Consider the following 10,900-nt stretch of genomic DNA (forward strand, 5'->3'; position numbering starts at 1 on the left):
TCAATTATTTTAATACACCTTACATACTTATACACAAAATTTTTTTTATTTTGCTGTGACAATTTTTTTATTACAAAAGGATGAAGCGCGCGAGTGGAGGAAAAATCTGGCATATTAAAATACAAATCATATATTTCACACAATATATAATAAAATAAATCAACAAAACTAACGACTAGATATTTACAATTTTATGTAAAAATATATCCGAAATATTCTTAATTTTCATAATACAAATTCTTCGATTCTTGTATCTTCCTTTAAAAATCTCAGATGAGGAAGAGAGAGAGGGATGATCAATGATTAATTAATTTTTCGTAGATATTTGGATACTTATATATCTATGGATTATAAAGAAATAAAAACAGCTTCTTTCGAAAGATAAATCAACTTTAGGCTCGTCAAAGAATATCTCATAATAAGAATCGTAGATGGGTATCGGGGAACATCTATGCATTTTTAAAATAATAATGAGCGATTCACGCGCGAAGACATGAAAGAAAATAATGCATTTTAATATTCCTCTAACAATTCCTGGATGCATTCACACAAAGTAGCGAACGACGGCCTTTTATGACTATTCATATTCCAACATTGATACATCAGCTGCCTGTATACTTCTTGCGGACAATTATCCGGACAAGGCAGGCGAATCCCACTTTCATACGCTGCCAATAGTCTTTTGCCAACATTTCCCTCAATATCACCCTTCTCCTCCGTAATGGTTTGATAACTCAAATCAGTCATCGGTAGATTCGGATCTTCGCCGAGGCTGAAGATCTCGTACATCGTCACGCCAAACGACCATACGTCCGAGCGTGTTGAGAATTTTAAACTTATTTCTTTCCCTAAGCTCTCTGGTGCGTGCCTAAGAAAATCGTCCATTTTATATATGGTTGGGTATACTACTAATTAACATTCGGAAGAATAATCTGATTTTAGAGTCAATAACATTTTATTGGCGACGAAAAAATATTATATTTGAAAAATTTGTTTTATATAGATGAAGATCATGGAAAAGTATTAGCGTAGTGAAGATTAATATATTTTTTTCTTATTATACTTACCATTTCATGGGAAGATTGCGGATAGTCTGAAGTACATAATAATCGTTCCCGTCGTTCTTTTGCGCGAGACCGAAATCGCTGATTTTCACTAGATCTTCGTTCGCCACCAGAATATTTCTTGCTGCTAGATCTCTATGGACAATATTTTTCTTACCGAGATAGTTCATACCAGTAGCGATATCCAGCGCAAAATGTAGCAGCCTCTTATGGTTAGATCTTAGAGTCATCCGATGCATGACTAAATAGTTCTGCAACGAGCCATGCTCGATAAACTCCATGATCAGACATTTTTCTGGATCCGACATATTGCCCAGAATTTTCACAATATTCGGATGATCAAGAGTCTATAAGATAAAAATAGGAAACACAATTTACACTATTTTCCCAGAATTGATTTATTATTTTATAACACATATATTAAGTGTAGGAATATTTTATTTTTCTTAAATTCGCTGATATTTTATTTGTTATTTTAGTATTATAACAATAGTATATAAAGAAATTTTGAAAAGGTCTAAGATAGAATTTGCAATACAATTTTTGGAGAAACGACATTTGATTCTTAAAACAATTAAGCTTCTTAAGATTTACCTTCATGATTTCAATTTCTCTTTCAAAGTCATTCCTCTCCGTTTCTGTTTCAGCATTCTTCAGCTTTTTGATGGCTATCTGCTCTATCTCTTTGTTTCTAACACGTGTACCTTTATACACTTCACCATAGAAACCTTGACCTATGCGTTCATGGATAAACACATTCCAATCTCCACCTGCGGAAATATCCTGCATCTGACCGAGAAAGTTGTTAAAGCTACATTGGTTAATGCTAGCTTTGGTGTTTCCATTGTGAAATCGCATCATCCTGCCATAGCAGCCTCCGCGGATTGGGTGAGAATCACCGTTCGAAATCCGCATTTTCATGGCGTCGTTCACGCAATCCTCGTAACGAGTGAATATTTCCATGCTATCTTTTGTAAAAGAATTATTTTAATAGTTAAAGTAACGTCTTGTGACAACTATAAAAAAATTTAATTTATTATTTTTACATATAACCAACGTTGTTAAATATTAATATTATTTATGCATAATATATTATATACAATTAAATGCATAATATTACTAGTTACGATAATTTCGAATTTTTCACTTTTTAAAGGCGCACCCAATGGTTATACATGGAGACATTTTATATAATATTTTCTTTATACGATGGAGACATAACTCCAATTTAAAAAATATTAAACGCGCAGAATAATATCGCTTACTTTTGTTAATAAAATGATTTAAATCTGATGACTTACTGTCGTCATTATCACTCCAAGTTAAGTTAGTGTGATTGGTGACCGAACTGCTCATATACGATCCACTATTCGATGTTCTCTCTTCTAAATCTTCGTCTTTGTTTTCATCGCCATTCATGTTCAGTTTAGGGACTGCCGTAGCGTAAGCATGAATCCGACGAGAATTAAATACTTGATGCAGAATCTGATTGATATCTCGCATAATGGCTTGAGGTCGTTTCCTTTTGTTTTTTTCATTCCAACACTCCTTCATCACTTTATAAATTTCATTCGGGCAATCATCAGGTTTTGGTAAATGTGTTTTTTGATAAAACTATAAGAAAACTTTGTTAATTAGATATTCGTGTTGCAATATGATGTATTTGTATGAAAAATTAAGCGTATACAAATCTAATTTGCGAGTAATATAAACAATGTATATTAAAAATCAAGGTACATGAGAAAAATGTAAATTTAATTATAATCTATAGAAGTAATTTTATATAAATGGACTATGCTTATTAGGACAAAAAATAATATATATTATAATTAAATTTTTATTTTGAATAACTATACCAGCTTAACAGCATCAATATTATGATATGTGGGTATGGAAGCCCCTCTGGAGAATATCTCCCAAATGGTTGTAGCCAGTGCCCATACATCTGCTTGAAAGTTTTTTTTTGCAGATGCTAGATCTGCATAACATTCTGGTGGTATCCAAGGTATGCTACATAGAAAAAAAAGGATAAATCAATCAGAGAGTTATATTAAAAATTAAACAATAAATATAATCAAACAAGACTTTTATTTATCAACTTACTCGATCTCGGTATAAGTGAAAATACCAGGATCCCCCAATTTTACAATAAAACTACTATCTGTATGCACATGTACAAAAACTCGTCTACACCTTATTCTTCCATGAACTACATGATTCTCCTCCTACATCATAATTATTTTAAATCTTGTTTAAAGTATTAAATAACAATATATTTCAAAGATACTTTCTTACCAAGTGCCATAAAGCTTTTGTTAGACAGGCGGCGGCTTCGACCATATCAGCTATTTTTACAATTTGAGTGTTGTTGCGCAAATACTTGTCTAGTGGACCTAATTTCACCAATTCAAGTAACATCCCAATTGATGGAGCTACAGTTATACCATATAGTCTAAAAATGAAACAAGAATGTTATTAACAAAAATTAAAATGTTTTTAATCTTAATACTATCAATGAATTCGTTGTGTTAGTTGAGCTTATCAACATATAGGATGTTGTCCAGTGGATTGTTTGTATTTTATAAATTGACAAATTCAAATGTAAGGAAGATTCCATTTCACACATAATGACTTATGAATCAAATGTCTAAACAATAGTGGAAAATCACACATACGTAACAAATAAATATTTTATACACAAAACATAATAGAAACTTTGTTTATAACATAAACCTCAGTGATTTTAAAAAATAATTTATTATGTAAGTTTAGTCTAAGTAATTTTTTGGCAAATTGTTAAATTAAAGAATATAAAATCAGGATTACAGATGCGAAAAAATGTTACTTTAAAGATGTTTACTTCTATTTTCTAACGTGACTGAAGAAACACCAGTATGCGTTGAAACATCCCACATGTATGTATAAATTTTGACAAAATAAATATCATTTCAATCATAAATCAATATATCTTTATATATCCCTTTAATATTTTTTTAAGATTTTACCTGATCAGATTTCCGGATCGTAATTTACTCCACTTGTCAGTTAGTTCGAGAAATTCTTTTGTATAACTACTGTTCTTGAGTATCTTCATCACAATTTCGAGTTTTTTGTCTTTAGCGATTCGCCATATCGCTTGATGTACACTCGTCGCCCATGTAGTAGGTGTGAAATTCTGATTGTTTTTGCAGAACACTTTGTATATCTGCAATTGATTTTGCGACACGCACCGCGGTCCACCTTCCAACAGAGAAATTATTTCCTCGTCCGCTGCTAGTTCACTCGCAATATTTTCCGAAGCGCAAATTAATAATGGTGATATATCTAAAAATAAAATAACATGAATAAAAATTTTTGATTTATAAACAATTAAAATGTCAATTTTCTTCCTCTATAATGTATATTAAATAAATAATGTATAATTATTATTGTGTGTACCATATTCTGAAGGTGGTAAGCATTCTTCGAGATATAGTGAATTGGTGGAATTTTGATGAAATGAATGAAGACTTTCCAAAGAAGATTCTCCAAAGTAGCTCTGTGTACATAAATCTGATATCAAAAATTTGTTTTCATCACTCTTTTCCATTTTGTACGATTGTGGTTTTCCGGCTTTGTTGCAAACATCAATATAATAAACATCGTATTCGGTTTCGCTCTCCCGCAGTATATAAGTTCCTGGTTTATTGGCACGCTTTTCCTTGAGTTTCGCGTATGAGAACGCTTTTCTGAAATATTTTTAAAAAAATTCTTTATAATATTATATATTGTATGCAGAATTATAGCCATTTTATAGAAATTATGTTACCCGACTGGTCCATGGCACTTTAACTTGTATAATCTATCTAAACTAGGTGTGATAACCTCTTTACAGAGATTGAAAGTCCACTTAATAGACAAACGGTAATATCCATCCAACACGGTTACAAACGATATCAACATCCTTTTTGTATGTTCCTTGAATGTTAAGATTGTAGGCTGGCCAGTCTTTCTCGCAATGTTCACAGTGTTATCATTTCTGAAAGTTAAAGTTTTGACAAATGCAAATTTATTGTTTCTGATATATTTTATTATGTATTACAATTACTTACATATAATTTTATAAAAATAAATTCAACTTATTATATGTACATACCTATCAATAGAAATAAAACAAAGATCTTCTATAGTACAAAGTGTTTTCCAATCATCGTTGCTAGACTCACAGTATTTTATTTCTTCTCTATTAACCCTAAGTAAAACTTTAGTTGATGGATCAAGAGCATTTTTCTCCATTGATGCTGTATACTCTTCGTAAAGATAGTTTGGCGCCATGCTTTCAAATTGTTGCAGATATTGCTCCTTGACATATGAAGCATCAAGATGCTCTTTAGATATTCCTGCCAGTGCATTATAAATAGGTTTTTTGACAAAAAAAGCATGCCTTTTAATGCATTCTTTGGGAATATATTTCTTGTAATCTGATTCTACAGTTGCCTGTGGTACTTGTTTCTCGAGCATTACTCTGCAAGAAATAAAAATTTTGCCATATAGTGTCATATTTCATACTGTGCTCAACAATTACATGAAACAAATATAAGTTTGCACAAAATTACTTATATATTAACTAAAACATGAAAGTTAATTGTATTCTGTTTAGTTATTAGAAATGATCTGTACATTACCTGTACATATCACTAACTCCTAGGCCAATCAGTTCATCTTTATGCTTCTCATAGACAATATCGGGTACTTTATTGTTCATTATATCTGCACGAACTTGCTGGAAATAATAATTATAAGCTTGTTCATCTATCTGTTTCAGTTTCTGCATACTGCATGGCTTGAATCTCAAACGAAATTCGAATTTGTTCTTCTCCCTAGCTTCCAACTTGTATCCATCTTCAAACCAAAATTTTGAAGAATAAGTTCGTAATGCAAACAGACGTCTTGCCACTGGACCTATATTTAGGAGCTTGCATATCTAAAAATTAAACAGGTTTTTTTTTGTTTATCAGAAATCTTAGATTTGTATGCTAAGAAAAAAATGTAATAAAAAATTTATTTATATATTTTTATCATAAAATAAATTATATATAATTATATATATGATAAATTATATATAATTATATTTATGATAAATTATATATATAAATAAATAAATTAAACAACATTGTGTAAAATGTGACCAAAAACAATCTAAAATATTTAATGTATCTGATAAAATATACAATTATAGTTAAATTTATTAAAAAAAGATTGTAATGTAAATTAATATAAATTATATGATAATAAACATACATTATTGTATTTTTTAACAGCACAGTATATCTTTAATACATATGATAATCTGATTTCTGATAAATAATCTATTTTATTTCAGATTATATCGTTTTACGAATCAAATTAATTATTACAAATATTAATAATAACTTGGAATATATTGTTGTTTATGGACTAATACTAGATGTATTAATTAATTAATACATAATACGCCACAAAGTGGCATGAAAATCGTCAAGTCACAAAAATTCTTTTTTGTCATAAAAACAATGAAATTAGCTTTATCTAACAATGAGAAAATCCATATACATACTGTGATACATAAATCTTCAGCAGTCTCATTAACGATATACGTAACATTTATTGGTTTTTCTTCGGTGGCCACATAAACTGTTGTTGATCTCTCGTCCTTCATATTGATTAATATGCTGTTGACGCTGTCAAAAAGTAATTTTATAAATGCATGATAACACTCATACTCCGATTTCTCTTTTGTTACTATACGATATCACAACGTAAAATGCAAGTGAATCAAAGCGACTGAATGAAATCAGGTAAAGCTTCTACAAGATATCTCACGTCTCTCAATCACAACCTCTTGCGTGTAATCATATTCATTTAAGAGGAAACATTAAATATAGCGAATTTCAACTTTATTTTAGAATAGAGGATCTCAATTATAGGGACCATATGTTAAATGTCATATATGTCACCTCTGGAATATAGAATATTTTTATTTGTATAATTCGACAGTCAGTCTAATTTATCAAATAAAATATTAATTTATTAGATTAACATTTCTTCTTTTTCTCTTATAAATTTTCGTACTCTATAAAATGTATAACAAATTCGATTAGATGTATATTAATATGCACTAATATACTGTGCATACTAATATATATATTAACCGAATTCGTTAGCTATGTTAAATTAATATTTTATTTGTAAACAAAAAACTTTATCGAACAATATTAATTGGTTGCTGCATTATAAAAAAAAACTGTTGAAACCTTCGAAATTCTCTATAGAAGGTCATGATAAACTTAACGGTGGATTTATAATATTGCGTATCATCAAAAACAAATCTAGACAGAGCGGACAGATGAAAGCTAAATGAATCGACATTTACCTTCGCACAACGAGTGTGCCATAATAAAACGAGGGATGAAAGAAGGGACATCCAAACTTGCGGTCTGGGATCCCTTATTATTCTTGAAATCATATCAAAAATTTTGGTATTATTTCGAGAGTCAGGCTCCTCTGGATAAGACCCTGGTTTGCGCATTCACGGAGGGAAAATGGTGATTCATTTTGCATCTCTCTCCGTTCTGCTTCGACATGCTTTTATATATTTGACAGGGATTGCGCAGTCGATATATTATAGATTGCATAAAACTTACATCCACTTACGTCAAATAGTTGATTGAAAAAAAGAAATCTGTGCTGCTGACAGATCAGTCAATGTGACTTAAGCTTGATACCAACGGTTTATTTATTATTTTGAATTTAAATAAGAAGGCAAACATGTGTCTATCTTTATCTGTCTAAATAAATAAAGACAGACACATATTTATAAACCAAAATAACATTGATGCAATCGGACATCATATGCGCACGTAAAGCTTGCGCGTTCGAAAATCCACTCGTCAGGTACACTTTTTGATCGACCAATCAGGATAAAGAAGAAGTCTTGTCTTGTAAGCTGTGGTCGAGAAGACGTTACAGATGCTTCGAAACATCATTCTATCTTTGTTCTACATTCTACATAAATAAAGATGGAATGATGTTTCGAAGCATTCGTAGCGTCTCCCCGACCACAGCTCTAATTGGTCGAACAAACGTCACTCTACTGCGGACATGGACCACGTGGTTTTGGAACGCAACGTAGGAGGTAGAGATATATATTCCTTCGTTCTTCGTTCTTCATACACGACACGCGACCATATTATTGAATACTGCTGTGAACTTTGAGGAAATCGTTTGTCTCGATCTCGTTTATCTGAGCTTCTTTTATCAAAGAGAGTGATCTTAATTGCAAATCAACAGCTGCTAATCATCTCGATATCAGGTAAGCATTCGGTGAACATCAGTATCGTCGTAATACGCGAAAATTTGTCGCTGTTGGACCGGCTAGGAATTTCTTCATCGAGACTGTCTTCCATTTTCTCGAGTCACGAATCCTTTTGTATCGCATCGATTGATTGTGTGCCCGTTAATATATTAGGTTCGTAACTGCAAGCCTCGAATTATTTCTTTATCATAAACATTGTAAAGCAATCCGATCTGTAATGTTAAATTTTATTTTATATATCGGAAAGTCGGGGAAAGATTTTTAGATTTTTTTATCCTTTCGCATAGACGCCATTAGACATTTTTATAACGGTCTTATACTGAGTCTTGTAATTACGATGTATTAGAATATATATATATATATATATATCAATAAACAAAAACACAATTTTTAAAAGATTTATATAATTTTTATAAGATTATATTACATAATTATAGCTAAATGTGCTATGAAATTATCATTTTTTTAATCAATATTTTAGTTTGTACAATTTGTAAATTTTTCTTACTTTTTGTCAATAATACAAAAATTAGAAAATGTAACATTCCTAATAAATTTGTGGTAATACAATCAAATTTCTCTAAACTAAATTATATATTTAATACATAGCACTTTATTTGAAGTTTAGATTAGTATTAATAAGTTTGTTATAATCTAAAAAAATTAACTTTTGTTATAAATTAAATATATGTCTTTTATTTTAGATTCATCATGCAAATCTTTGTGAAAACTCTTACTGGAAAAACCATCACCCTTGAGGTAGAAGCTTCTGACACCATAGAAAATGTTAAAGCCAAGATTCAAGATAAAGAAGGCATCCCTCCTGATCAACAACGCTTGATCTTTGCTGGAAAACAACTAGAAGATGGCAGAACTCTTTCAGATTACAATATTCAAAAAGAATCCACACTTCATTTGGTTCTGCGTCTTCGTGGAGGAATGCAGATCTTTGTGAAAACTCTCACAGGCAAAACCATCACTCTTGAAGTAGAGGCTTCCGATACCATAGAAAATGTGAAGGCCAAAATCCAAGACAAAGAGGGAATTCCTCCGGACCAACAGCGTCTGATTTTCGCTGGAAAACAACTAGAAGATGGCAGAACTCTTTCAGATTACAATATTCAAAAAGAATCCACACTTCATTTGGTTCTGCGTCTTCGTGGAGGAATGCAGATCTTTGTGAAAACTCTCACAGGCAAAACCATCACCCTCGAAGTCGAAGCTTCTGATACCATAGAAAATGTGAAGGCTAAAATTCAGGATAAAGAAGGAATTCCTCCAGATCAGCAACGTTTGATTTTTGCTGGTAAACAACTTGAAGATGGCAGAACTCTTTCCGATTATAACATCCAGAAAGAATCTACGCTCCATTTGGTTCTACGTCTTCGAGGTGGAATGCAAATCTTTGTGAAAACACTCACAGGCAAAACCATCACTCTCGAAGTCGAAGCGTCTGATACCATAGAAAATGTGAAGGCCAAAATTCAGGATAAAGAGGGAATTCCTCCAGATCAGCAGCGTTTGATTTTCGCTGGTAAACAACTTGAAGATGGCAGAACTCTTTCAGATTACAATATCCAGAAAGAATCTACACTTCATTTGGTTTTGCGTCTTCGTGGAGGAATGCAGATCTTTGTAAAGACACTCACAGGCAAAACTATCACACTCGAAGTCGAAGCCTCTGACACGATTGAAAACGTAAAAGCCAAAATTCAAGACAAAGAGGGTATTCCTCCCGATCAGCAACGTCTCATCTTTGCTGGTAAACAGTTGGAAGACGGACGGACGCTTTCTGATTACAATATTCAGAAAGAATCCACACTTCATCTAGTTTTGCGTCTTCGAGGTGGAATGCAAATCTTTGTGAAGACACTTACAGGCAAAACTATTACTCTTGAAGTCGAAGCTTCAGATACCATAGAGAATGTAAAAGCAAAAATCCAGGACAAAGAAGGAATTCCTCCCGATCAGCAACGTCTTATTTTTGCCGGTAAGCAGCTGGAAGATGGTAGAACTCTTTCCGATTATAATATTCAAAAAGAATCTACACTTCACTTAGTTTTGCGACTTCGCGGAGGCGCACGCCTTTGAATCGCAAATCCAGAGGAATATTGTTAGTCGCAAATTGCATAGTAGTAGTATCAATAGTATCGATTACCTCTTTTTTTTTTTTTACTTATGCTTCAACTCTATACTTGCGTGCGTACACTTTTTATGATTCAAAAATTATTTAAATTGAAAATGCAACAAAAGAATGTAATAAATTGTAATCCATCTAAGCAAATACATTCTTATGCAATTTAAGGATTAAATTACGTTTAGAATTGATTTATCTTAAGTGATTTTTTGCTAACCTTTCAGAATAATGACTTTAAAACGCAAACAGAATTCAATTTTATTTCATTTAGGATCTGTTATATAATTTTATAAGTATCATAAATATACATATATAATTTACACGCGCGTGACATTGTCATAATATTACAAAATAAAATACTGAGTG

The 10,900-nt window shown here is 31.6% G+C and overlaps 2 protein-coding genes across 3 annotated transcripts; one reads left to right on the forward strand and one right to left on the reverse strand.

Moving 5' to 3' along the window:
- Positions 1 to 24: 24 nt before the first annotated feature.
- On the reverse strand, positions 25 to 7,873 carry Hop (tyrosine-protein kinase hopscotch). 2 transcript variants are annotated; one of them, XM_072908154.1, is made up of 14 exons: positions 7,737 to 7,873; positions 6,640 to 6,763; positions 5,729 to 6,027; positions 5,200 to 5,568; positions 4,873 to 5,082; positions 4,503 to 4,792; positions 4,070 to 4,388; positions 3,360 to 3,516; positions 3,168 to 3,289; positions 2,921 to 3,074; positions 2,366 to 2,678; positions 1,659 to 2,032; positions 1,068 to 1,411; positions 25 to 868 (listed from the first exon to the last, which is right to left on the reverse strand). In XM_072908154.1, the coding sequence occupies exons 2-14, from the start codon at positions 6,739 to 6,741 to the stop codon at positions 514 to 516; spliced, it is 3,408 nt and encodes a 1,135-aa protein (XP_072764255.1). In that variant the 5' UTR covers positions 6,742 to 6,763; positions 7,737 to 7,873; the 3' UTR covers positions 25 to 513. The 2 variants fall into 2 exon arrangements, with proteins under 2 accessions (XP_072764255.1, XP_072764256.1); XM_072908155.1 differs by having other exon boundaries at positions 7,727 to 7,852.
- Positions 7,874 to 8,232: 359 nt separating this feature from the next.
- On the forward strand, positions 8,233 to 10,709 carry LOC140674700 (polyubiquitin). Its single transcript, XM_072908469.1, has 2 exons — positions 8,233 to 8,394; positions 9,102 to 10,709. The coding sequence occupies exon 2, from the start codon at positions 9,109 to 9,111 to the stop codon at positions 10,486 to 10,488; it is 1,380 nt and encodes a 459-aa protein (XP_072764570.1). The 5' UTR covers positions 8,233 to 8,394; positions 9,102 to 9,108; the 3' UTR covers positions 10,489 to 10,709.
- Positions 10,710 to 10,900: the final 191 nt, after the last annotated feature.

This window comes from Anoplolepis gracilipes, chromosome 16, assembly GCF_047496725.1.
Source record: "Anoplolepis gracilipes chromosome 16, ASM4749672v1, whole genome shotgun sequence".
NCBI classification, from domain to species: Eukaryota; Metazoa; Arthropoda; class Insecta; order Hymenoptera; family Formicidae; genus Anoplolepis; species Anoplolepis gracilipes.